Genomic DNA, 27,539 nt, shown 5'->3' on the forward strand with positions numbered 1-27,539 from the left:
TTAATCGATCAAATATTCAAATCATTATAGTGTATATTAACGCAAACCAGAACACACATATTTATATACTCAATGTTTATTATTTCTATAGATGTGCTTTGACAAATAGACTTTATTCTTAAATGCACAATATACTGTGTAAGAAAAGCTTAACAACGCTGTTATCATCTGACAAACCGCAAACAATATGAATCAAAAGGAATGCTTAAGCATCTTTGCAAAAATTGAACAATTTCAATATGAACATGTCAGAATAAAAATGCTATATGTACAACTGTGTGAAATTTAAATTTGGCATTAACTCGTATTTAACAACCAAACAATCAAGTAATCGACACTAACACTGAGTGTTTAAATGTGTTGTGAGCGTCTGAAGCGTCTCTTGTTAATATTACGGTAAAGTTTAGCAGATTGTTCAGGTTTCAGCTGTGAAGTCACATTAGAAATAAACTGGCGGAGGTCCTTAAGACTTTGTTTTCTGATATCAACCAGGTTCTTCTTCAGCGCAGATAGAAGCCGCCCTTCAAGGGTCTGATCTTTGGAGATGAGCATCTTCACCACGAGTCCGAATGTCTTACAGTCTCCTGTGTACAACTGGGAAAGAAACAGAGAATTACTTGAGAGAAGCAGTTTTCTGCCTACAAACATCATTCAATGTGAATGGATTTCATAAAATTAAACATGGATGATAAACTCCTTACAAAAAGAAGTGTGCTATCATTAGGATACTTTATTTAAACACATTTTCAAAGTATACTTTTATTAAACTAAAAGGTACAATTAAACAGAATTAAAGTGCTGTATTTTTACGCACTAGTTTTGAACTTAATATTCAAGAAATTAGTTTTAAGTGCTTTTTAAGATAAATGAAGATGATCAAAAAGTCTTATAATATATGTAAATAAAAATAGATATAAAATGTTATTCTTATACATTTTTTTGTTAAAATACTGTGCGACAATAAAGCACTTTCAGTACATTATGGAAAGTGTACACTCTTAAAAAAAGGTGATTCAAAAGCTTGTTTTTAAAACCTGAATGTTCTTCAGATTATAAAATGGTAAAAAGAGATTTTTCTTTAAAGAACCTTTGACTTAATTGTTTTTAGGTTCTTTAAAGAATCAAAAAAGGTTCTTCTACGGCATGGCTGTGAACAACCTTTTAAGCACCTTTATTTTTAGAGTGTACTTAGTTGACTTTTTACCTAGGTGGGGCAATTTAGTGCCATGTAGTGTAAGAGTATCTGAATTATTTCTTAATGAAAATTTAGTCTTGTAGGTGCTCCATAATATCTTTGATCAGGCTAGAACAGCTAGGTTTGATTTTTTTTTTGTCAAAGTTTGTCATTCGAACATTATTGTGACTGACAGGTAAATTATTCATAGTCATAATAGTTATTTCAGAAGTGTGTGTATATAAATGTAACATTCGTGCATTGAGCTCAGACGTGTATTGGTTTTGTTATATACAGTACGTTGAGACAGAAAAGTAAAATAAAAGTGTTATTACTGAACTGAAGTTATTTCACACCAGTCTTTTAAGGCCAACAAATTCACCTTCAGATTTAAAGATGTGCAAAAACGGGCTTTTATTATAGCTGAAAATGTTCCAGGTGTGATGTCAAGGGTCCGTCATTACCTGAAGCTAACAGATGAGGTGTGATTGGGTTTATTTGACCCGCTGTCTGGAAGGTCTAGAGTTCATACCGACACATATAAACTGCGGCTTTAAAGAACGTACATCAGAGGTCACGTGTAACCGAGCAGATGTCGGTAGAGACTCATTTAGCGTCTAAAGTTCACGCTTGGCCCTTGTAGACGTTTCCTGCGTTCACAAGGCTGCCGTTTAATCTGAGCGCGCGAGAAAAGACAGAACAGCTCTCGGGCCAAAAAGATTATCGTAGCGGGTTCAACAGAGGACGAGGTCTGTTTCCTCTTATCGATGGTGTCTGTTCAGTCATGTGCAGTTTAAAAACAGAACAGAGAGATTGCACGGGACTCTGGGGTCTGTCAAAGGGTGGGCTTAAAAGAAAGAGAGAAGCACAGTTCTTCTACTAATGAAACTAATTCGTTCTGCACTGGCCCCAAAAACCGACTCCATTCAGACCAGTAACATGATAGCTGAAAGTTTTCCAAACTATTTTACTATGATAAAATAATCTTTCGACGAGAAATGTATTGAGATCTTCAATAATATTGACTTTCAGACGAATCTGAGCTCTGTTTGATACATTGATGACATCTCTTATGAAACCATAATGACAGACATTTATGACTCTTTTTCTCAGAAGAAATATCTGAGACAGAGACGAGACTTAAGGCAGTGTTTCCATTCACTTATTGATGTCTTGAAGAAACAGCAGAGATATTGAAGAGATCTCCTCCATGATTCTTCTTCTTCAGAGTATTAAAGGCAGATTTGAAACCACAAGTAACGTCACAATTATTTTTAATCGACAAAAGAACACGTTGAAGGAAGTTCTCCACCCCGGACAGCGTCTGTATTAATAGTCGTGATATTTAGCACTAAATGCTGAGATTGCTTCTCCTTGTTTGGGTGTGCTGAAGTTTGTGTTGTTTTTACCCCCGATTAGAGGAAAAGATGTGAAGGTTTGATAACAGAGGACCACACAAACAGACGTCAGAACACACACATGCATTAGGATGCGGTATATGGACCATACAGAGTGTGTGTAGGGTGTATAGTTGAAAGGCAATGGTCTGTAAAAAATAACAAATAAAATGCACCACTACACCAGCAAACCCAGTGAAACATGCAGAGCTCTGTGGCCATCGTGGAACGGGAGCCAATTATTTGAGGGCTGGGACACATTAGGGAATTTTTAGGAGGTATTTTATCACCGAGGGTCTAATAGGGTCGGGCGACTGGAGTCTCTGTAAAATCATTTCCAGCCATTGAACAGAACTCGTGTCAGCGGTGTGATGTGTTGTGGTTTATTTCTCCTCAGAAATGTTGATCTTCAATGATCAGAAGAGAGCGAGAAAGAAATGCGTTTAACTTACCTGCTCGATCTCCCGAGCTTTGGCTGTGATGGCTCGAGCGCAACGTTCTTCGGGTGTCTGAACGTGTTTTGGTTCTCCAACCAAATCTGGATTCTCACCAAGACCTGAAGATAATGTCTGCAAATGCACAGGGTTACTTTCTGAGAAATGAAGTTTTTATAAAACTTTTTTGGAAAAAAAATGAATTAAGTTAGAATAAATGTTTGGTTCGATTAAAAGCAATGGCTTTGTTCTCTCTTTTGATACATACAATATTTTCATTTCTGGGGCCAAAAATGATAAAACATGCTGGGAACTTTTTTTGTATTACACAGCTCGTTGGAATGCTTGATTGTGATTGGCCAGTCGCATTTTACGTCATCTAGTTTTTTAAAAATAGTGCTTCTATTTTCTTGACAAAGTCCGCATGGCCTGCATGCTTTAGGACCCAGGGGACCCCTAGGCGGAGCAAGCTTATGAATGAGCTGAATATCATGAAATAAAACAATAGAGAGCAAAAATATGATTACAAAATAGTTTTCAGATGCATTGTATAATATTTACAGCAATAATATGACATTAAATCGATCTAAACTGATTAATTTGAAGACTGTATTACTCCCCCACCTATGTGACGTCATCAATTATGTTGTTGAACTAACGTGGCAACAATTGAAGATATTAGAAGTGACGTATTTTGCAATACCCGACACGTATTCATAACAAATTATTCAAAAAGAATGGCCTTCTCAGCTGCCATAGTTCATCTCTTGTGTCATTACAACAGGATGTTCAATCGCACCACTGTTTCAGTTTAAAAGACGTTTTGCAACGTTTTGTCGGGACGGAAAGCAGCCCAGATGTGCGACAAAGTTACTATGTTTTTGGGAAACAGTTAGAGTAGATAGTTTCTCAAACGATGCCTCATAATATGTTGGTTAAGCAGCGAGTTACGTCGTTGTTCTGGAAATGCACCCCAGACCGACTCGTGTAGTTGAATATTAATTCATAAATCCTGATCGAGAAACTTCAGGGATGTTGGTATTCGTGTCGCGGTACCCTTGAACCGCCTCAATAAATCTGTAACTTTGTTAGCGCAGGAAAACTGAGATCTGAAACACGCGCTCTCAAGATCAACCTGTGCTCCTTTAGAACATCACATTACTTCCAGAAATCCAGAGGGAAAGCAGAAGTCAAAAACAAAAGTGATAAACATTATCTTTTTGATTATAGTCAATGTTAAAGATCTCAAGTAAGATTTTAGTAACTATAAAGAATGACAAGTTTAAAATGTAAAGACCTTGTCACAATTTAATGTTTTAAAAACTTCTTCAGCAGCTTCTCGTCTTTAAAGGTTTTTATGTACCCAAAAGTGTTTCTTTAAGAAATTAAAGGAGCATCAACATCAATATCTGACTGTTAAACCGCAGTTTATGAGCAGAAATTTTATTTTTCGTATGTAAACTTTGAACACTTTTGTCTCTCTACAGTGGAAAGTAGTTGATACCATGTTGGCCGGTTCAGAAGCGTGAGGAGAACCGTCTTTCACCCCTCCAGCGAGATCTTTGGGCGGCCTGTGTTTCTCTGTGAAGAAGGAAACAATTCATCTTATTAATCTATAATCATCAAACCCAGCAGAATCAGTCCAGATTTATATTAGAATCATCTCTGGATAATTCAATCATTCTGTTCCTTACAAACAGAAATATACTGGAAAATATAATGCAATATATTGTGCTTATACTTTTCAATATATCGTTTTATAGAATATATTGCATTATATTCAAATTTTTATATATATTTTTAACAATTAAACGATTTAATTATAGGATTTTTTTCTTTGCATAAGGGGTTAAACAGCATCTTTATATTAGCATATCTCCTGCAGGAGAACAGCGACTGCGCAGTCATATGCAGCTGTGATTTTGAGATGTTTTCTACCCGTTCAAACACGGCCGCACACCGATCAGATTCAGGTCAGATTAAACGCAAGCGTCTTATTTCTGTTTATGATTTACATTTTAATTTTCTTGGATTGGAGGCAAAGGAGGAGTTAAAAAATATTTTAATTCACTTTGGTGACGCTCCCTAAACATTCTGTCCTGTTATGTGTGTTTTCTCCAAACAAAGTCAATGAAAAACAGACAGTAATATTCCCTGAACGTGACACACGTGAACTTTCTTTACATGCTAACGGCACATTCCCAAAGGCTTTGGACATCATCTGCTTTCATGTGTGTGTGTTAAATAGTAGAGCCGCTGTTTGCGTGAGCTTTTATTGTGTCTTTAAAGCGAGGTGACACATTCCGTCTGTACGCGTGATGATGGAAACACAATACTGCACCCTCTTAACACCAAACAAATACTGACTTTAAAGTTCACAGCCTTCGATGAGATATCTTGTAAGTGCACTTGTCCAATTAAATATTCCAAATAATATTAAATAAAGATATTAAACATTTTTTAAATTACACATCTTTACAGGTACAGTTTGTGTCATATATGTTTGTAAGAATTTGTTCATCCGCAGATGTTTGAATAGTGAAGTCGGAATGAAGGAAACTCCTGTAGAGGATTGACCTGCTCTCAGCTCTCATCAGACCTGTCGATTAGACACGCATCCTCTGGTTTCTCCTGCTGTGACCGACCCGGTGAACCACACGGCTCAGAAACCTCATGAGATCCGTTCCAGAGCTGAACTCTCACGACTGAAGGTTCTGCTGTACCACAAACTCAGCTTATGGCTTCAGTGAAACCAGGTCGAGAAGATTCTCTTCACATCCACATGATATGATGAGAAGAACCAAAACTGTTCAGAAATCACAGTGGTAAGATGGAGAGCTTGTGTGTGTGTAAGAGTGCATGTGTGTGTGTGTGTAAGAGGTAGTGTGTGTGATTTAGAGAGTGTATTTGTGTGTGTGTGTGTGTAGGTCTGTAAGAGAGTGTTTGTGCATGTGTGTAAGAGAGAGTGTGTGTGTGTGTAAGAGAGAGTGTATTTGTATCTCTTTCTGTGTGGGTGTAAGAGAGAGAGAGCTTTTGTATGCAAGAGAGATTGTTTATATGTCTCTCTGTGTATGTGTGTATGTCTCTTTGTGTGTATGTCTCTTGTGAGTGTATGTGAGTGTGTAAGAAAGATAGCTTGTGTGCGTGTGTATGTGTTCCTATGCAGAAGAGAGAGAGAGAGTGTGTGTGTGTGTGTGTGTGTGTGTAAGAGAGAGACCATGTGTTTGTTACAGAGTGTGTACGTGTAAATGTGTGTAAGAGAGAGAGAGTGATTGTGTGTCTCTATCTATGTGTGTGTGTTTGTGTATGTGTTAGCTTGTGTTTGTAACACAGTGTGTGTGTAAATGTGTGTAAGAGAGAGAGAGTGATTGTGTATCTCTATCTATGTGTGTGTGTGTGTGGCCTGGTAAACCCTACGTTGTGTGGACGAAATGTTCCACAAACATAGTAGGCTAATACCAGTAATATTTGGTCCCCATAAGAAAAACAGCAAATAAATCAAACAAAATGGTATAAAAATCTAAAAACGCAAAAGGTTTTGTGTGATAGTTATGATTAGGGTGAGTATCACAGGACAGTATATAGTTTGTAGAATATAAAAATCAGTGTGTCTATAGAAAGTCCCCTTAAAACACTCAAACCAAACGAGTGTGAGAGTGAGTGTGTGTGGAAAAACGATCAGACTGGCCCTGACATTTCAGTGGAATGTAATATTGGTTACGCTGTTGGCCTGAAGGTTTTTCCAGCCGTAATTCAGCGCAGAGAATCACATTAGAAACACAATGAGAAACACAATGAGAAATAAAGCAGAACTCAGGCAAACAACATGTGATGAGTCTATAAGTGAGGATTTGTCCCCCAAAATTCTACTGAAATTGAGTTTGAAATGAAATGAATAAAACTGAACATCGAGAAGCTTCACAGTTCGCTCCGAGTTTTCCAAAACACCACCATACACTCACATGACTTATAAACGCAGAATAAAATCCATCCAGAGGAGACGGGAACATGACAGAAACCTCTGAGCAAAGAGCAAACCTGTATGACTTTCTCTCTTCTGCAGAACACAAAAGAAGATATTTAGAAAAACGTTGATGATCAAACAACATTAAACTCCCACTTCCATTGTATGAACACAAAACCACTGAGACATTTCTCAAAATATCTTCTTTTGTGTTCCACTGAAGAGGTTTTCAACCACATGAGGTGAAATTTATTTAAGGCAGTACTGTCGCTTTAAGAGTGAGGTGAAGGGTTGGTATCTGACCTGGTTGCTTAGTGCTGGTGTTTGGCTGAACTGGGATGTAGCGACTGGTGTTGTCAGAGAAGAGCTTCTGGTTTTGTCTGTGGATGCTGGCAGATCTACACTGACTGCGGTGTTCACCAGGGAGTGAGGATGTTTTACCACAGCTCCTGAAACGTGAATGATGACAACACCATCATAAGACACCAAAAACGACAAATGTTTATTGTAAATCTTTAAAACGCTTGACTGACATTGCAGATTAAATATAACAAAAATCTCCCAAGACATCATGTTCCGCTTCTGTCTGACGCATTACAAGTGTTATAGATAATACAGACAAATCAATAGATAGAGGCCTGCTGAGATCTCCAGAAGCTTTCTGTAAAGAAAACAGTAGTTCATCTGATGCGTTGATGAAAACTCATTAAACGGCTTCGACTTTAAAACCAAAAGGCGTCAGAAGGGTCTGACCTCTGCGTCTGCGGGCTAATGCGGGTTAAGCAGAAGTAACGGAGGAGTTTCTCTTCCACCTCTAATTAAATTGTTTGTTTTAAGGGTTCACGCAGGGCTTTTTAAGTTTTAAGAGTCTGCGGGACGCCGACACGGGTGGGTGACCTCTTGACCTCTGGGGCTCTTTGGAAGGAATGAGATCAGACTGGCCGAGCAGATCTCTGAGATGAGACCCAGATGTGTCGGATTCTGGTTTGACTGGATTCAAACTTTTTCTACAGGTCGATTTCATCTTGTTCATTGAGGATTTTAGCTCGTTGATTCTCGGTTTTGCTTCAGGATGAAGATTTTAAGTGACACAACACGGCACCAGAAGTTTCTTTCACATGTCGCCCATGTTGGCATTTGTTTCACTCATCTGCTCTTTACCAATATAGAGATGGAATTCAGTTCAATGTGCAGAAAGTCTTTGACCCGACGCTGAACTCCAGCGCCGAACTGGAAAACAGAGGTCTGAGGGGGGTTTTTATGACCTCGGGGCCCGTCTGAGATGCTACAGACAGCGCCGACCATTTGCTTCATAGTGTCACCTTGAGAAAGTCACAGCGATTGAGACGCTCGGCAGACCTCATGAAACGCAGGTTTAATGCTTAAGAACATGAGCGCTTGACACTTTTAATATGCATAAATACAGATGAATCTCACCAGACAGGTTACTTTTTGCATCTCATGACAATAACAACCTAAAAATTCCGCGGATGTAAAGCAACTTCACACTGGACAGAACTGTGTCACGCTTAACCGGTCTGACGCTGGGTCCCATTTTATACATGTGACAGAAACAGGTGTGCGTGTGACTTCAAACAGGATATCGGCACAAAGACAGAGCGGCGGGGAGTCGTACACACACACAGGCAAAGTAAACATCAGGGCTCTTTATACACAGCATGACAGACGACTGCTGGGGTCCGTGAGGGCGGGACCGACTCGAAACCGCAGGGAGTCCAGCGCTTACATTAAAACAGCCGGACTTACTCCAAAAACTTTCAAGAACACGTCCGGGTCACAAGCAAGAATCAAAGAAAAGAATCAATGCTTGATTTCATTGTGGCATGACGATAATGCAAAACGCCAAGTTAGCTTTTACTGAACGAAAACATGTAATAACATGAAATGGTTATATTGGATGGTTTTCTTTGTAGATTTAATTCTTACACACACACACCAGTGTAGTCATGACCACATCACACAAGTTCAGGTCTGGTTAAAGCTGTAATTACCTCATTGAGTCAAGCGTATGAAACATCATTAAAAAGTGAAATAACATCATCATGAGACTTTAAAGAGATGCCATATTGGCTCATTATCTGTCACGCATGACGTCACATTAAACCACAACATCTTAAAAACATCTAACTAAAGAATTAGATTCATCAATAAACAAAGTCCATTTTAATCTTTACCCAAATAAAACTCTTTCCATAATGCTAGGTGGTTACCTATTGACTCATGTAAAGAAAAATCCTACCCACAAGCCCTTATTACATTCTGCTATCTGTGTGGGAGCAGCTAAACTGATCTCAGCTCAGACAGGGCTGAACTTTGGCTATGAGAGCTGACTCAGGTCTGGCGTCTGATAGGGCTCCACAGGAAGAGCCATCACGCCCTCTCCGGCGACACGCTTCCGGGTAACAGCGGGATCGAACACCCCAGGCAGAGAGATCGAGCAATGTGTGAGGTCTGACTCCAACCGCCCCCCTGACACCCACACAGACTGATGTGTCCGATAAACACACAAACACACTTATTTTGTGTTCCGCCGTAAATGCTCGAAGGGATTTCTCACAAAAAAGCCTTGTTTATCACCTTCATGTCATAATATGTTAGACTTACTATCTTTTGCAGAACACAAAAGAAGATGTTTTGAAGAAAGCTGGTAACCGAACAACACTGAACCCCAGTGACTACCATTGTATAGGCACAAAACCACCGAGACATTTCTCAAAATATCTTCTGTTGTGTTCCACTGAAGAAAGAGCCAGACATGAGAAGACAGACATCTGATTTATGTTAGAAACATGCAACACACAAAACTGGATAAATGTAAGTTGTCTGTTGTCGTGGTGAAGTATTACGCTTCGCACTTCTATCTCCTGCTGGACAATACGTGACATTCAAATTCATGTGTAAAAGAAGTTGTTCACCTTCAGAATGAACATTTTGTCATCCTGTACACGCCCTCTTGTCATTTCAAATCTGTATGACTTAACACAAAAGAAGATATCTTGAAATATGTTGCTAACAGAACTGCACAGCCCCCTATTCACTTCTACTGTGACCAATGCAAGTGAATGGGGGGCTGTCAACAACATTCTTCAAAATATCTGATTTTGTTTTCTGCGGAAGAAAGAAAGTCATACAGGCTTGAAATGACAAGAGGGAGTGCAAACGATGAAAGAATTTTTATTTTGAAGGTGCAACTCCTGTGAGCACATACTTCATACATACATTAAAACAGTACAGAATATTCAGGTTTTTCCTAACAATGTTTTAAAAATGCAAATGCTCACACAAAATACGAAATGTGTAAAGGATAAATAAAAAAGAGCATGGTATGTTTACCTCAAATTAACCCTTTGTGTAGCTGGAGAACCATAGTGTCTGTTACACAGGTACAGCGCCTCCTGCTGGTTAAATCAAAAGTCACACTCACACCACTTACTCTAAACTGTACAACACTAAATGTTTCGGCTTTTTGTTAGAAAAGCTTTTCAGAAGCATTTAGAATTAATTTCAACATTCTTTGAAAGACGGAAGGAAATGCTCATCATACCGGGTGGTACAGCGGTGCATCCCTCTTGGGTATCTCTGGGGCACAGACTCCCTGCTTCTCATCTCCTTCACAAGCCTGACCATCACGTAGGCTTCTCTGGTCAAACTGAACGTGGACATCTTCCTCTTCTGAGAAGCAGGCAGCCGGACGTCTTGACATCACTTTATCATACGGCCCCTGCGAACAAACCGCCATCAGGAGGACATCAGATCAAGGGCCCTCAACACTGACCAGTGCTTATTTTAATATCTGCTTAGTATTTTTGCATTAGAAAACAGTTTACAGTAAGTATAGAAATGAATGTGTGTCTGATCTCACATATGTTTTTTTGAAGTGTCTCTCATAGAGTTCTCTGATGCTGAGCTTGCTGTAATCCACTGTAACACACAATGTACGCAATGACGTCATTTACTGTGTGCTAAGGAAGCATTGATGTGTAAATGTGAGTTTAACAGCTACTTGGTTAAACTTGTCATTTGTAAAGCATCTCTGAGAACAGTGTTATAAATACTCACTTATGCGTGTTTACTTTCCTACTGTGAACAGCTGGTTTATCTGGAAAAGTGATGTGTTTTTATTTTATGCCAATTATTATTAAAGACCAGCAACATCTTTAGCATACTATGAAGAATTCACCATGGTATCGTTCACTTTGAATCGTTTTTGACATGTATTTTTTTGTAATTACTTCCGCATTTTAGTTATTTTAGAAGCTGTATATACAACTTAACGTTGCTTCTATACATGTTTTAATAAAGTAACTCATTTTACTTCAGTCGAAAGTAGGCAAACTACAAAAAACACTCGTGTTTGTTTATGGAAATACCTCGTTCAAATATGATATCCGTTGTATTATGAAGAGTGAAAATATTTGCTACTAATTATTATCAATTTTGATGAACGCGTAATGATCTTCTTCCAATGAATGGACGCGCTGTGTCAGTGACTCAATGGTTCCCTCTACAGGATCACAGCTGCAATTACAACAGTATGGCATTTACATTTTGTCAAATTTGCTGCAGGACGTGATTTATATTTTAAATATAAAGCTTTTAATGTTTTTCACCCGTTATAAATATACAGACACAGAATCTTTTCAACACTTAAAGAATATATTTTTGACAATCAAAACCTCCACAGACCAGCCTGAATGCATTGCATAGTGATTGACAGGGACACGTGATCGGAAAACATGACGTTCTGTTGACCTTTTTTTACCTGATGTTTTGTCTTTAACCAAAGTTTAATATTCCATTCCATTTTCTACCGCTTATCCGAACTACCTCGGGTCACGGGGAGCCTGTGCCTATCTCAGGACAAAGTTTAATATCAGTCTTGAAAATGAGCAGAGTAACTTATTATATATATATTATTAATTACGTAGCGCGACGTTCACCCAATGGAGCGTCTAAGCATCGGTCACGTGACTGAATGCTCCAGGAAGTGTACTGACTAACTGCTTAATATTCATGAGCTTCATCAGGATTGGTGAGCGTGAACGTGATTTATCTTCATGGCTGCTCGTTTAGGTAGAAAATGCGTCGCTACATTCGCGTCTTGTTCGTTTGCACTTTAATCGTCTTCTGCTCGCTCTTGTACACATTTAGTCAACTTGTGTCGTCGCTGGACAGCGCCGGTCCACAGGCGCGAGCACACCGGGCACGCGCAGCACATTCAGGCCTCGGTGAACGCGAGCGCGATGACAGGTAACGTTACATAACCAACATCATAAACACACCGTTCAAACAACACTCGCACATTACACGACACGAAACTGTACACACGTAAAATAAATGTACACTAAACACTCACAGGATACACTTCAATATGTTTTCCAGATTAAATTCCAGATCAATGTCCTCCTTTTACCATTACATCTGACTGAAGTATTAAAGGGTTAGTTCACTCAAAAATTAAAAATTCTGTCATCATTTACCGACCCTCGGGTTGTTAAAACCTATATACATTTATCTGTTCTGTTTAATACAAAGGAAGATATTTATAAGAATGTTTGCAATTTTCAGTTCTGTGACGTCATCCACTACCATGACATTAGTTGTAATGTTTTCACTGCTGGATGAGTTGTTTTGTCTTTTCTCACGTTATGGGGTTTCTGTGCTTATTTGTTTATTAGTTGTGTTACGTGAAAATGCACAAATTTCTCAGATAATTGGGCTCAGGTGTGTTTGTCTGAATCCAGGTGTGTTTATGTGGAGCGTGTTTGTTTCCCATCAGGTGTAATTCAGGGTCCGTCACTCACTGGGACCCCTATGGGATGCCTTCTGCTGTTTGCGGACTGAACTGCTTTAAGGAGTCGGCTGTTAGGTAGGCCGTGTTGACCTGACCCTCGGCCTAGAGACTAGATTTAACATCTCTTGAGTCTGTGTGATTCAGTGTTTTGCCTTCACGTAATAAAGTTGCTCAACAAACCAAATTGCTAAATCGAACTTCCTAACAGGTTTCTTCTCCCCTCCACCTCCTCCACAGACGCAGAGTTTAAGTGATGTGTGATCTGTGTAATACATCATACACTCACCTGCGGTGTTCTTTACCTGTGTTGTGTGCAGGTACACTGTTCCAGCGGCCGGGGTCCGTGAGCAGGACCGCCAGGAGCCCGTCAGACTGGCTGTGGTGGCGTGCGGTACCCGTCTGGAGGAAACGCTCACCATGCTGAAATCTGCCGTCCTGTTCAGCTGCAGAACGCTTCACTTTTATATTTTCGCAGAAGATGAGCTTCACGTGGGCTTCAGACAGGCAGTAAGCGTCATTCTGGTTATATTTCTGCACGTTGAAGTTCACGTCTCTGACATCTCGTCTCTGTACAGCTGGAGTCGTGGCCGGAGAAATACCGCTCCAAGTTTAACTACAGCACGTATCCCATCACCTTTCCCAGCGAGAACGCCAGAGAGTGGAGAAAACTTTTCAAACCGTGCGCTTCACAAAGACTCTTTCTTCCTGTGAGTAATAACATCTTTAAGACCCAGAGAAGAGACTAACTTGTTCTAAATGCATAAAACTGAGTTCAAACTTTTTGGATTCAGCGTTCAGTGTTAGTTCAGTCACTTTGAAGCTGAGCTTTGAACTCTTCATTAGTTATTCTCCTCAAATGCTACCGTAAAGTTCTTAAGAAGTGTATAAATATCGTGTGGTTTGTGTTTTATTCAGCTGATCCTGAAGGACGTCGACTCTCTGCTGTACGTGGACACAGATATCTTGTTCCTGCGGCCGGTGGAGGACATCTGGAGGTTTCTCTCAGGGTTTAACAGCAGTCACGTGGCTGCGATGGCGCCGGAGCACGAGGAGCCGCGGATCGGCTGGTACAATCGTTTCGCTCGACACCCGTACTACGGCCGGACCGGAGTGAACTCGGGAGTCATGCTGATGAATCTGACCCGAATCAGAGCCAAACACTTCAAGGTATTAAAAAGGTGTGATCTGTGTATGCTGAATCATCACGTGACTTCAGATTTCAGTTTAGAAGTGAACGACACCTTAAATTCACAATATATGTGTGATGATAATCAGTTAAAGGGATACTTCACCTTAAAATTCACCCATAGACAGATTTTGACCCCCATTGACTCCCATAGTAGGTAAGAATACACTGGAAGTCAAAGGTTCCCCAGAACTGTTTGCTGTCCTACATTCTTCAAAATATCTTCTTTTGTGTTTAACAGAACAAAAAAATGATAAAGTAATTTTTCATACTATGAGTCAATGGGGGACAAAATCTGTTTGGTTTTTATCACTCTTTCAAACAGCTTTCTCTGTTTTCATCAGAACAAAGAAATTTATACAAATTTGGAACAACTGGAAGATGAGTAAATGATGACACAATTTTCATTTTTGTCTGAACCATCCCTTTAAACAACACTTTTAAGATCAAAAGGGTGTTTAATGGTTTTATATTTTCCTTTTTTGTATATTCTGTAAAGCCATTTCTAAAAAAAAAGTACGAATATTGTCAAAAGGTGGAGAAATTTGTATCGCGCAGCCTAACCAGCAGGTGTCACTGTTGGACTTTGTCATAGTTCCACATAAATCTACATGTTCATCATTCGTCATATCCAAGTCAAATATGTATTTAAGACACAAACAAATGAGACGCTTCACTTTAAATCTGTTGGGCAATAAGTAACTGGTGTTCTTTGACTCATCTTTGAGTGTCAGTCACGTGTGTCTGTTTTGATCAGAATGACATGACGCCCGCAAATCTGAAGTGGGCCGACCTGTTGATGCCTCTGCTACACAAATATAAACTCAACATCACCTGGGGTGATCAAGACCTGCTTAACATCATATTTCATCATAATCCAGGTACTGTCAGATGTGCAATGAATATATAGCGGTAGGGTAATGCTTAAAGTTGAAAAAATAAGATATTTAAAAACTGAACACTGAAATGTATTTATGTATTTACAAATGTATTTACACAACACTGCTGCCACACTACTAACAGCAGTGTACTTATTCTGAAGTATACATACTGCTCATAATTGTGTTGTGTAAATCCCTTTTTAACTTTTCAGCATGAGTGTGCAATTCTGTATCCCACAATGCATGAATCTCAATGAACCGAATCAAATCCTTGCCTTTGCATTCGCAGAGAGTCTGTACGTGTTCCCGTGCCAATGGAATTACCGTCCGGATCACTGCATTTACGGCAGTAACTGCGGTGACGCCGAACAACATGGTGTTTACATTCTCCATGGGAACCGAGGGGTTTACCATGACGACAAGCAACCTGTATTCAGAGCCATTTACGATGTCATTCAGAAGGTAACTTTGACATCTCGTCATTGTCAAACATGTCTGTACTTAATTTTCAATAACGTTTTTTAAGATTTCTATGTTCGATCCGAATCAAGCATTCCATAGAGCTGTGTACTAATGTTCGATATTTTTAGTTAGGTCGTGTCTCCTGATGTGGGTGTTTAATATCACGGCGGTGAGATTTCATTAGGCAGGTTTTTCTATCTAATTAGACTCTGTTAATTTGAGAAGGTTCCTCTGGGTACCAGCTGACACACGCTTTGCGTCAAGCCTCGTTGTTTTGTGATCAGACACCTGTCCAGGTGCTCTTATGGGCTCTTGTTGAATCAACACCTCCATTTTTAGAGCAACACTGCGTCTGCTGGAGCCAAACGCTGGAATGATCTCAGATGTCCTGTTGGATCCGGTCCGTTTGCTATCGTTGGTCTTCATCTCCACACAAGGACCATTTTAGCTCCAGATATTTTAGCGAATCTGACTGCCAGCTTCAGAATGTCACAGTTCGTTTGCTGGGTGTCTGGGAGTTGTTTTGCTGTAGTTAACACTCACTGATAAAACAGACCCACTGGTATCTCAGCTGAGTTGTGTTACGCTGACGACTGAGATCAGAGCATCATGATGTGACGTGGAAGTGAGAAACGGATAACTGATCTGTTTTTTGGCTCGGGTGGAGGTTCACAACATTGAGCGTACAGCTCTCTCTGTGTGTGGTGTTAACCTGTGTTGTGTAGTCCGTGTGTTGTGGTCATTATGGCCAGTGTTTCTCATATCACAGGAAGTGCTTTGGACCATTAGCTAAATGAGAGCTGCCATTAGCACAGGGCCGTGATTCAGATGTGTCTCATCGCTTCTGTACGCCCACAGAGTTCACATCCAGACCCACAAAACGCACACACATATTGCTCACATCCAGACCCACAACACACACGCACAGAGTTCACACACACAGACACGCACACACACATATAGACAGACGTCATGTCACAATGCAAAATATCCTAAAAAATTTTTTTTTAATGCCGTAATACAATGCACAAAAAATTCTTCTTGTCAAATATTGTGACAGATTTTTATTAGATTCACACAAAAGTTTAATTCCGTATTATTGTTTTCATATCAGTTTGTCATCCTGTTGTTATCGCACGTATATTCTGAGTGTATATGTGTACATCATCATGAACACACACACACTGATGTCTCGTGGTCCCTGCAGATGCACTTTATAGCTTGAATTTGGCTGCCAGTAAAAGGTCTCAGCATTACCGCCCAAACCCCACAAAAGATCAGTAAAATCTTTAGTACCTCTGCTGCATTTGGACGACTGGTGTACAGCTCATTTTCTCATAAATAAACACGGAGATGCTGTAAACGCGCCCCATAGCGACCCGCCGTGTGCTCCATAAAATCAGTGCACATTTTAATGACCTCATACTGGGTCCGCACAAACGCATTTCAGTTTGATACGCTCATATTTACTGTGCTGCCCGTGAATTGAATGTGTGTGCCGTAATGAGACGCTACTGAGAATGAGAGATAATGGGTTGTTTTTAGACAGGAAGTGATATTATCTGTCTCAGATCTGTTCTGATTTCCAGTATCCGTTCGGAGAAGATGCAGTCCACGGTTTACTGCGCCCCTTGGAGGAGAAGCTACGGGACGCCAGACACACGTACTGCGGAAGAGTCTGGCACATCTTCACCAAACGATTACAAGAAAGTGTGAAAGAGCTACAGAAAGACAAATCCAGATGAGTCCTGAAACCTAATCAATTATCAGGAGTGGGAAAATCACTGCGATTGATCACAAACCGACAATCATTCAACACGAAAATGTTATCGTGATCATTTGAGATCACAGGGAATACATGGTTTGTTTGTGAAGCTCTGTTGGGAGAGCGACACAAAAGTCATGGGTTTGATTCCAGGAGGACGCAAGTACTGATAAAAATAAAAGATTGAATGCAGTGTTGCTTTGGATTGAAGCGTCTGCCAAATGCATAAATGCACGTGTTAATTCATTACATCGAGGCTGCGTTTGATTTCACACTCGGGCAGTGATGTACAGTATTGTGAATGATTTGTAGAAGATCGAAAGCTTAATGTATATTTATAAATGACAGATTTAGGATCAACTACAAACACGTGTCCCAACCGGTCACTAGTCTTTTTTTATGGAAAAACAGACCAAAAATATGAATGACATCCTGTTCTAAACAAAGTTTTTACATAAAACAAGTTTCCCTCAACTGTGATGTAACCATGACACAGAACTGGACCAATGAGATTTCACGGTGGGGTTCTAAATAAGACGCTCAATCGTTTTATTGTGTCAGGGCTGGTTAGGACGCAGCGTGACTGGTACAGATGATAATATATGAAAAATGACAGAAAATATACATGTGAATATTTGAATGTGATAAATTTTTATATATTGAATGTTGTTATAATAATTGTATTGCTGTTTTTGTTTGTCTCAGGCATGTTTCTGACAGGTTACAGGTGATGCGCTTGTTTATTGCCAAATGCTCTTCATTCAGGTCATGTTCACATGTTAATTTATGTTTTTTTTAAACAGTTATTGGTGTAAAGGGCTTTGTTATATCATTACGGTGCTATAAGTGTTTTGTAAATGAGATTTTTAACAATTTTTTTTAAAAATGACAGGCATGATGTGAAATCTTTTTAAAATCACTACAGTTGAATCATCATCGTGACTCAAATGTCAGACTTATTTGTATCAAGAAATCCAGTATATTTTTGTAATAAACGTTTTTGAGTTTCAGCTCGGTCTCATTTGACTTTTGTCTAAATAGAGTTTGTCACCTGTGAGCGCTGTAAAGTGATTCAAAGGGAGAAGATCCGATGTGTGTCCCATCAGATCAATACTTCACTGCGGTTAATTGTTATAAATGGCTTGACTAATGACATGTAAGCACTCGCTAATGTGCTAATTGAGAAAGCAAAATTAACAGAGATGGATCAGACGCAGTCACTGATATCAAACTTGAAATGTCCGTTCCTTTGAATCACACCGGCTCTGGTTCTGTAATGTGTTTTATATATCTGTGCTTTTTTTAAGCTTCAGCATTTTGGGACTAATATATCGTCGCTGTCCTTCTGAAACCTGGAAAGCCCAAATTCTCTGTTTTTCAGGAAATGGAAAAGCATTGCATTTTAGATGATTAAAAACTGTGTTGTCAAAGTTGACAAGCAGTGATTGAAGGTTTCAGATGGAGAGCACTGATGTGTATCTTTGTTCAGGTGAAAAATGAAAGGAAATCTGGGATTGATTGATGGTGAGCGACTACATTGTGAGAGAATTGAGAACTGTTTCTCATATTGGGTTAGTAACTACATGCAAACTACAGGCAAAACAGTTTGTTCTAGAGTAAGTTTCTTGTTCTCTAGTTTGTGCTTTAAATTACTCTTGTATACTGAGTCTAAGTTTAACATATTTAGCCCACAGAGACACCGACCGACAAGCAAATGAAGTCAAATATTTGGAGTCAAATCTACACACATTAGGGATGTAACGAATCGCTCAGCTCGCGATGCAATTTACGATACGATTGAGTCACGATTTATCTGTACAAAATGAGTTGAGACTAAATAGAAATGAACAACTGCGCTTTTATTATTTCTGAAATGGGGCACATTTCTTTGAAAAATTTAAATATATTTTATGTCAATTAAGAAATTTTAAAACAAATCCTTAAAAATTCATATTATAAAAGTATTTTTAATATAAACAAACTAATACTTTATCTCTGCTTTTCTTGTGTTTTTTACACAGTCAAGAAATATGTGCATATCCATGTAACGTTAGTTTGTGGTAAACACAGAGGCCCCTGCTGGTCAAAACATGTATTGCGATTCAACTAATGTCTCGGCTGGCTTTAAATCGATATACATCATTCTAGCTGTTGCCAGTTTAAGTGCCCGTGTTTAAGGTAATAAAGCCTGTTTTTATGACCACTTATCATGTGCAACATTTACTACCTTTTGAAATTAAAAAATTATAACTGGCTGGGTTTTTTAGAGTGAGATTCATATAGAGCTGAACTCCATTGTGTGTGAATCTTATGCTGATGTCTGTATTTTTCTAGAATTGTTTAAGCGTAGCTATCATCATGCATTCTGACTGATTTACACTTTTAACACAGATAGTACACTCCAACTGGCTTACGTCTATTTGGCGTCTCCTTTTATATCTGACATTTATAAGACATTTGCCATACATAGTTTGCTCATCTGCCATACGTTGCTAAATCAAACGTCTGTGTTTTGTTGACAATCGGCGTGAACGGGCATAAAGTACAAAACACGAAGGGATTAATGTGATGATGCGTTGTATGCTCGTGCTGTAGTTTCATCCCACTCTCCTCACTAATCCCATCTCTAGCAGCTTGTGTTTTTCTGGGAATAATCATGCAGCTTTATCTCTCTTTTATCAATTTGATCAAACTAAACACTCTTCGAAGATACGACGTATGCAATACTGTATAGGCACTCAAGATTAATAAGAGATTGGCAGAAACTGCCTGTGATACGCAATCTTTAAATTCTGGTTTACTGTGGCAAAATCCCTCCTGATTTCATCCTACAAATCTCTTTTGCCGTTCCATCACTTGATGTGTTTTTTTACCTGGAACACACGGCGCAGACTGGCGATGATGTTTGCCCTCCGGCTGCAGGGCCTCGAGCTTCAATCAATGAGTCACTGCTCTCAGAAAACAATCCCACGATTTAATATTTGCCCGCTCCGTTGTTGTATTCGAAAGTATTCTTAAATAAATTGAGGATGATTTATGAGCCCTTCGTTTTGATTAGAAATCATTAAGGATGTTTGATCAATACTGTTGCTTTTGACTGGATTCCTTTGGATTCCTGGACCTTCATCGATCACTGTTGATTTGAATGGTTTATCATTTTTATCAACTTGTTTTGGTTTAAAATATCATTAGATGTTGATACAAAATAGTTGTCTCATGGTAAATCCATTCATCATATTCAGAGGACCCATGATGAATGAAATCTTGTCCGTTTTGAAACGTTAATGTTAAAATGGCCGTAGATCAGGTGTACAGTTGTAAAGCATCTTTCTGGTCTGTGTTTTAGGTTGTTTTGGTAGTAACCCTGTTCATTTATACCGAATCATTTAGAAGGTTTTTAATGTACCTGAGCCTCATAATTATTCAATAAACAAGAGCCATAAACCTGAGGTTATTTATGTGTGAAAAGTAGTATTCGCCAGCAGCGTAATGACGGTTGTCAAATATCACCGTGTCGTATGATCAGTGCCCTCGACTTAACCTTTTCTAACATTTTCTTTTTCTGGTAAATTCTTTTCTTTAGCCTTTTAGTAACCCACACGTGTCCCGATGGCGTCGTCTCATTAAAAACGTCCTTCTGAGGGTTTTTCCAGGTGTTTGCCGCAGGGATGAGTTAATGAAGCAATTACTCATCCACAGAACATCACCTGATCTTCTCTTCTTATGTTTTAAGGGTTTCAGTTGTGAACTGAAGAGACTGTCATCAGGACGATTGATGGAAGCGACCGAGCGCTCATGAGGTGACTTCCGCGAGAAAATGTGAGAAAATATCAAACTTGTGTCCTCATCTGCCGTGTATATAAGACTCGATATCAGATACACAGACCTCATGCAGAATTGAGTTCTAATCTTACAGTTTCAAACTGTTTTCTTATTACAGTTCAGAAGCGGAGTGAACTTAAGATAGGCCCAATGACGTCATTGATTTGAAACTTTCTCAGGGGAAAAGCGTAGCGTCCTATTATCAATTAAACAGAGTTTGAAAACATTTCTCATTTAAAGTAGTCAAACGTCTCGTGAATGAAAGAATCGCTCACAGTTCTGTTGCCCAACAGCCAAACAATCTCCACATCCGTGAGTTCAGGCTCCAGTAATGTGTGTTCTGCGGTCAGAAGCGTGCGGTCTCGTCTGATGATGTGTGTCTGGCTGGAGATGGAGAGCACGCTAAAGCACCTCAGGAACGTCATTAGTCAAACATTCTTTTCATTTTAGAGACGTTTCATAGCTAATTTCCCCTCGACCCCTCATCTCGCTCCAGTCATCCTCCGCACAACCATCAGCGTTATTTATGTCCGCTAGGACACGTCCTTGTGCTTTGGAAATATGTTCACTGGAGGCGATTAAAATAACATGTTTTCAGATGGAAATGTTCGTTTTCAGTAGTCGATTCTCCCAGGAACAAAAACATCAACAAAAGGGTTACATTCATTTGTCTGTGATAGAAATGATATGTGACATGACATCTTTCAATACGTTTTTAAGATTTCTTTCCTCCAGTCACATGTTTTTATGATCATTCTTAGGGAAGTTACGACATTGGCACATTATAAAAATATAATATTCATAATAGAATCGTGACAAGTGATGTTTGTTTAATTCTGCCAATGTGACCTGCGACAACATATATATTTTGTTATAATTGTTACTGCATAATTCCATTCTTTATTGAAATGTTATAAATCATTTTCAGAGACAGACTTCAGATCAGTTTCATATTTTACTTTTTGTTCAAAATACCGTGATACGATCATACCGTGAACCCAGTATCGTGTGCTGAACGTTTTTGAAACTCCCCGTACTCTTTCTTCTCTATAAAACGCATGGCTTTCCGCTTGAACGTCTTTATGGAGCGTCACTGATTCTATTTGTCTTCCCTTTGAGCATCTGCTGGATCGAGTGTGTCACAGATTCACCCGACGGCGAATCCATGCAAGACAGAGAGAGTTAATCAAATCCGAAATGGACCGCAGGCCTCTGGCGCCGGAGCGAAGGAATGCTGGCGTTCCCATGGCGATAAAATCACCTGTTTTAATTGAAACCTGCTCTCCGGTGACGGACAGCACTTAAACTTCCCTTTGAGGCAGTGAGAAATCGATGCTGTAGGAAGTGTTTGTCACACGCCGGCGAGGAATCGGTTCATAATTGATTTGTTAAGTCAGGTGCAGGCAGAGATATTGTAATGACAGGTAATTTTTACCCATAATGCCTCTGGACCATGTTGAAATTGATTCTCTTTACATTCTAAATACATTTTCCTGGGGTTTTTGTGGAGGATTCATAACATCCAGCAAGACTTTTTCTTTTCTGTGAATTTACTTTTTGCCAACTATCAAAATTCCATGTGATGCTGACATTATGGAAATAAGATCAACTGTTTTGTGCTAAAATGTGTTTTCTGTTAATGTAAAAGATAAAAGAAATAGGAGAAGAGAATTAAATATAATTATACTGTCTCATTTTGACTTTATCAGGTTTTGTAAACAGGTTTAAGAACTGTTCTGAGGTCAGAGAGAAAAAGTAAAAGGAAGGCAAATTAAGTGGCGTAGGAGTTATCAGATGATCAAATATGTGATGAATCTGACAGATCAACAGCTACTGAAAACACATCTAAAGACTTTTATTCACAGGGAGACTCTTAAAAAGCTTCTTTTAACATGTTTTTTTTTATCCGAATGAGCTTCCAGCTGATCTGATTTGACATTTTAACACATGTTGGATACATCCAGATATAAACAGCTGTGTAAATAAATTTTTTCAGCTGTGTATATATTGCTTTGTTTGGATGATTTTGCAAGTCACACCATGAAACAAATTTATAGTGTTAATTTCACAATACGATCATAGGGAGCCAAGAACATAAAATGTGAAATGTTCCAGCAAATCAAACTTAAATGAAAGTTCAGCGCTCATAGAAACGCCACTCTGTTATTGGCTGAAAATGAGCTTGTTTCTCAAGACGCCCGTCTCATCTCTGAATGTCAGACATCTCGGATCTTAATGACTTTAGAGATCTTTCTGTGCTCAAATGAGCGACATTAAAGCAGAATGACATGTCACGTCCACAGTCGAGTGCTAGTAAAGAAATATGAGGAGATAGAAAAATCACATTGTTATTCATTTATTTATGTTTATTGAAGTTATTATCAATTTATTTCATGTTGTGATTCTGTTATTTTAATACAGGTGTATGTAGTCAAAGCTGCTGTTAATATCAGAGGTTGTGCATCCAGTCAAGATTTAAAAGATGCAAGATGCTAGTCAAGATGCAAAACGCTAAGGCGCAAGTCGCCAGTCACGGTGCAACACGCAATATGCTAGTCAGGACAATTTTAATGCGTTAACGAACAAGTTTTGATCAATTTCTATATTTCAATTTTGTTTTATTTCATAGATCGGTGTTGTATTCTGAATCTAAACCTTTGTAAAGTGTCTTTACTACTTAAAGGATAAGTTGACCCAAAAAATAAAAATCTCACTTAAATTCAAATGTGACGACACGTTTTCAAATTCGATTGGTTCTTCTAATCATAATCAACATTCAATGAGAATTGAATGTCGTCATATTTGAATCTATTTATCTTGAATTTTGTGTTCAGCTGATTTTTTTTTTGTGAACTATTCCTTTAAAAACAGTACAGAAAATTGCATGACATCCCTCAACATACAACAAAGTTTCCTTTCCGGGTAACTTGGCAGCCAAGTGAAGTCACCTTCAGAAAAACTTCCTTAATAAATATGTTTAAATATTTTTTAAACAAGACAAAAACACATCTCTTCCTGTCTCGTTTCTTATCCAGATCAACACAGTATTTCTCCCACAAGGCTTTGCGTCATGTTTATTTAAAGTGTCTGTCAGATGCTCGTTGAATATTCATGAGGAATTTTAGCGCCCCATTTACCATCCATAATCAGACCCTCCTGTTTCTCTCCGACACGCGCCGCAGTCCTTTCTTATTCATGACCCGCTCCGGACCGTCTGAATTTAAATGTAAAATATATGTGTGTCATGGTTTACTGACACCGATGTTTACAAACAAATCCATAATTGTTCTTATTGTGCAGTAAAGTGTCTATGACTAACTCCATAATAGATCCAGCACATTTTTTTGTCTGGAGGCTCTTCTCTTGTGATGAGGTTTTGGTCGCGGTTCAGGTGAAATCCCTGCAGCCTCCGGCGACCTCACACCGATAGATTATAAATGTTAGTAATACAATTTGGCCACAGGCGGTTTCACCTAAGATTGAAGTCTTGTCTTTGCTATTTACCCAATTTATAAAGCGGGCGACTGTGAGGTAACTAGCGGCGTCAGCTGGGAATAAAAACATCCGCGCTGACCGGCTCGCTGAGAAACGATCTCATCACAGCTAATCTGAGTTTGGTTAAAACAAACCTGAAGGTTCTCTGGAGACGTCTCGTGAGAAATCATCTGCGTTTCTCCTCTGTTCTCCGTTTACACGTGTGCTTTTGTTCATCGTGACATTTCGTCAAACTCACCGAAGGAAATCTCGTAGTGTCGCTTTTCTCACGATTTCCTTTGTGATCCAAATGCTTGGACTTCATCATCTCTCCTGTGATTCCCCTGGAGAGAGAGAGAGTTTGTTCATGTGTACATGTTTTCTCATCGGTCCCTTCAGACTCAACGCTGAAGAGTTCAAACCAGTCGGGCGGGCGTCTTCTGGGGGTCTCGTATGAAATCACACGTTCATGAGGAACTGACAGATCTCTCCTCTGAGATGTGTTCTTGGTTTTAATACGAGGAGCCAAATGCTAACCAAAGAGTCCAAGCTACAAGAACAGTTTGTAAATGTGTTGAGGAGACGGAAGTATTTGTGTGATTTTTATGTTGGTGTAAATCTCCTGCAGTTGTGTTTACAGCAGCAATGTTTTGTTTTAATGACACAACGTTCATTACTATCTGTCATATTCAAAATATTTCTATTTAATGATCTTAATAAAGTCAGAGGTTGTGTTATATCCGTGGACTCTCTCTCTCTCTCACAATAATCGCTGGCCAATTATTTTCATAGTGCCGCATGAACAATAAACAGTGATAAAGGTTTTGTGTGTCTGCTGCCCGGTGTATCAGCACGGAACCAAACCGGTTGATGATGTTTGACTTACTGGAATCAAAGTAATGGCTTTACAAAACCAGAATAAGATCATCTCACAATAATAAACCTCAAAATAATCACAGTGTAAAAAATGTGATGGTTAAGTAAAATATTAATTAAATGTTGGATTCATGAAGTGTCAGAATTGAATAACAGTGTGTTGATCTTATGCCTATCTTATAGAAACAATACGATTTTTACAAAAATAAAAATTCTGTCATTACATACTCACCCTCGAGTTGTTCAAAAAAATCTGATGACCACAGAAAAAGATATTTGAGAAAAAAAATGCTTGTAACCAAACAGTTATTGGCCACCATTGATAGTAAAATGACAATGGTTGTCAAAAGTGTCCCAGAACTTCCTACATTCTTCAAAATATCTTCTTTTGTTTTGAACAGAGCAAAGATCATTGAGAAGAAAGTTTGTGTTGTGTGAAGCCAGACGAGATCAGACTGAAACATTGACTCATTCACAAACCAGCAGAATCACTTTAATGATTGACATTTAAAGACTACAAACAATTCATTAAACAAAACCTTTCATTCCTGCAAGCACACAGACGTGTGTGGTCACTCGACGCATTGATGGCATTAAAGGAAAGAAAACTTGTGTTGGTTATTGGCATGCTGTCAGAACGGAATCGAAGTAAAACACGCAGCACACATCAGGTTAACTCGCACATTCTTGAGCAAAGAAACTTCAAAAGAACTCCTGAAACTCGCTCCAGCGGGACTCACAGAAGATCGTTTTATTAACGTCAGATGAACGTGTTTGAAATGTTGATTCTCTGTTCTATTGAAAAAAAAACTCTTCTGATGTGAACTAAAGTTCCTCGCCTGTGTTTTTAACCAAAATGTCTGAAAGTTCAGTGTCTTTCTGTTCAGTGTTTTACAGATTTCAAATCTTTAAAGATACCGTGTGTAGTTTTTTGGGTGACATAGACAAAATGCAATATAATACACATAACTATGTGTTCAGAGGTGTATAAAGATCTTGCATAATGAAATGTTTTGCTATCTAAGAATAAGCTATTACTAGTGTTGGGCAAGTTACTCTGAAAAAGTAATGAATTACTAGTTACTATTTACATATTCAATAGATTACTGTACAAATGACTCTCTCCAGAAAGTATTTGGTTACTTAACCAATCAAGTTTGATAAAGGATATAGAACGTAATTAGTTAAGTGATTCAAGGATAGACATGAAACGGCTCTTTTAATAAATTCAAATAAATAATATAAAACTACGTTCAGTTAATAATACTTTATAAAGTATCACAAATGTGAGAATAACACATTAAAGCATGGATTTGAATGTTAGACGTTATATTTTGCAGTCAATTCCACTGTTGCATCAGAAGTAACTGTAATTCAATTAAAACTGAGTAATGAGTAATCCCTTACTTTACTTTTCAGTAAAAGTAATTAAATAAGAGTAACTAATTACTTAGAAATAGCCAGTGTTGGGTGTAACACTGGCTATCCGCATCAAACACGCCATGTTGTTTCTACAGGAGCCCTGAACGGACAAACTGCTCTAAGGCGCGTTTCGTAAAGAAGCGAAAGCATGACGTCATTTTAGTCCTGTGCCGGCCACCGTAGTGCTTCAAAAAGGGAGATGCCTCTTAATTTCATACATATTTTTATATTGTGGATCTCACGAGATCTCAGTCGAGTCTCACGACTAAAAACATTATGCAGTTCTTTAGAACACATTAAAAATCTCTCTCATAAAGTACTTCGATAGATGTCTTCCTTCATCACATCTCTGTTCCTCCAGGGCTGACTATCTATAATGTTATAATGACTCTCTAATGACATTTTGGAATGTATTTATTCCTCTTCTTTACTCTCTCTCTCTTCACACTTAATGTGGCAGTGAGCTAATGCTGATGTTGTATGGATTCAGATTCTTTCCCGTAGTTCCCGTGACATCCCACACGCGTCTGAATCAACAATCTCTGTGTGTTTGGTTCTCTGATGTGGCCACACAGCGAGACGCAGCCCACGAGTTTTGACTTTAGGAAACATGGAGCTTTGTTGTAATGCAATTGAAATGATTCGATCATGGTTCATCATTATCCAATTCCAGCAGTCTAATAACAGCACGCTGCCTATTATGCTAAAGTGAGCCTCCCAAGGACGGGGTGGAGAAAAGATGAGGATAATTCTTCATTTGCATATAGATTATGCACGCACGCCACCCTGCGTGGAATTCTCGCGTCCCTGTACACGCTTCTATCGGAATGGGAAAATCTTATAATTGGATGATGTCATGTTTTGTGC

General features: G+C 38.9%; 2 protein-coding genes across 6 annotated transcripts; one reads left to right on the top strand and one right to left on the bottom strand.

Moving 5' to 3' along the window:
* Window positions 1–60: 60 nt before the first annotated feature.
* Window positions 61–11,833, bottom strand: LOC130414523 (periphilin-1-like). 4 transcript variants are annotated; one of them, XM_056740468.1, is made up of 9 exons: window positions 11,361–11,483; window positions 11,050–11,089; window positions 10,853–10,911; window positions 10,535–10,711; window positions 10,324–10,385; window positions 7,273–7,418; window positions 4,510–4,586; window positions 3,024–3,140; window positions 61–594 (listed from the first exon to the last, which is right to left on the bottom strand). In XM_056740468.1, coding segments are annotated over exons 2-9 (882 nt in total). In that variant the 5' UTR covers window positions 11,051–11,089; window positions 11,361–11,483; the 3' UTR covers window positions 61–351. The 4 variants fall into 4 exon arrangements, with proteins under 4 accessions (XP_056596446.1, XP_056596445.1, XP_056596448.1 ...); XM_056740467.1 differs by having other exon boundaries at window positions 10,324–10,388; XM_056740470.1 differs by lacking the exons at window positions 11,050–11,089; window positions 11,361–11,483 and adding an exon at window positions 11,753–11,833 and having other exon boundaries at window positions 10,324–10,388.
* Window positions 11,834–12,019: 186 nt separating this feature from the next.
* Window positions 12,020–18,088, top strand: gxylt1a (glucoside xylosyltransferase 1a). 2 transcript variants are annotated; one of them, XM_056740540.1, is made up of 8 exons: window positions 12,020–12,240; window positions 12,770–12,859; window positions 13,102–13,291; window positions 13,360–13,491; window positions 13,700–13,951; window positions 14,728–14,851; window positions 15,141–15,313; window positions 16,903–18,088. In XM_056740540.1, the coding sequence occupies exons 1-8, from the start codon at window positions 12,071–12,073 to the stop codon at window positions 17,056–17,058; spliced, it is 1,287 nt and encodes a 428-aa protein (XP_056596518.1). In that variant the 5' UTR covers window positions 12,020–12,070; the 3' UTR covers window positions 17,059–18,088. The 2 variants fall into 2 exon arrangements, with proteins under 2 accessions (XP_056596518.1, XP_056596519.1); XM_056740541.1 differs by lacking the exon at window positions 12,770–12,859.
* Window positions 18,089–27,539: the final 9,451 nt, after the last annotated feature.

The sequence above is a fragment of the Triplophysa dalaica genome, chromosome 24, assembly GCF_015846415.1.
Source record: "Triplophysa dalaica isolate WHDGS20190420 chromosome 24, ASM1584641v1, whole genome shotgun sequence".
NCBI lineage: Eukaryota > Metazoa > Chordata > Actinopteri > Cypriniformes > Nemacheilidae > Triplophysa > Triplophysa dalaica.

Bases quoted from the DNA above. Each gene is read 5' to 3' on its own strand.
- gxylt1a (XM_056740540.1), top strand. From the start codon at position 12,071: ATGCGTCGCTACATTCGCGTCTTGTTCGTTTGCACTTTAATCGTCTTC. The intron at 12,860-13,101 runs GTAGGCCGTGTT...TGTTGTGTGCAG, and splicing joins TTTAAGGAGTCGGCTGTTAG to GTACACTGTTCCAGCGGCCG. The intron at 14,852-15,140 runs GTACTGTCAGAT...TTGCATTCGCAG, and splicing joins CATATTTCATCATAATCCAG to AGAGTCTGTACGTGTTCCCG.
- LOC130414523 (XM_056740467.1), bottom strand. The intron at 4,587-7,272 runs GTCAGATACCAA...CCTTCTTCACAG, and splicing joins CACCAGCACTAAGCAACCAG to AGAAACACAGGCCGCCCAAA. The intron at 3,141-4,509 runs GTATCAACTACT...GTGCATTTGCAG, and splicing joins CTTCTGAACCGGCCAACATG to ACATTATCTTCAGGTCTTGG.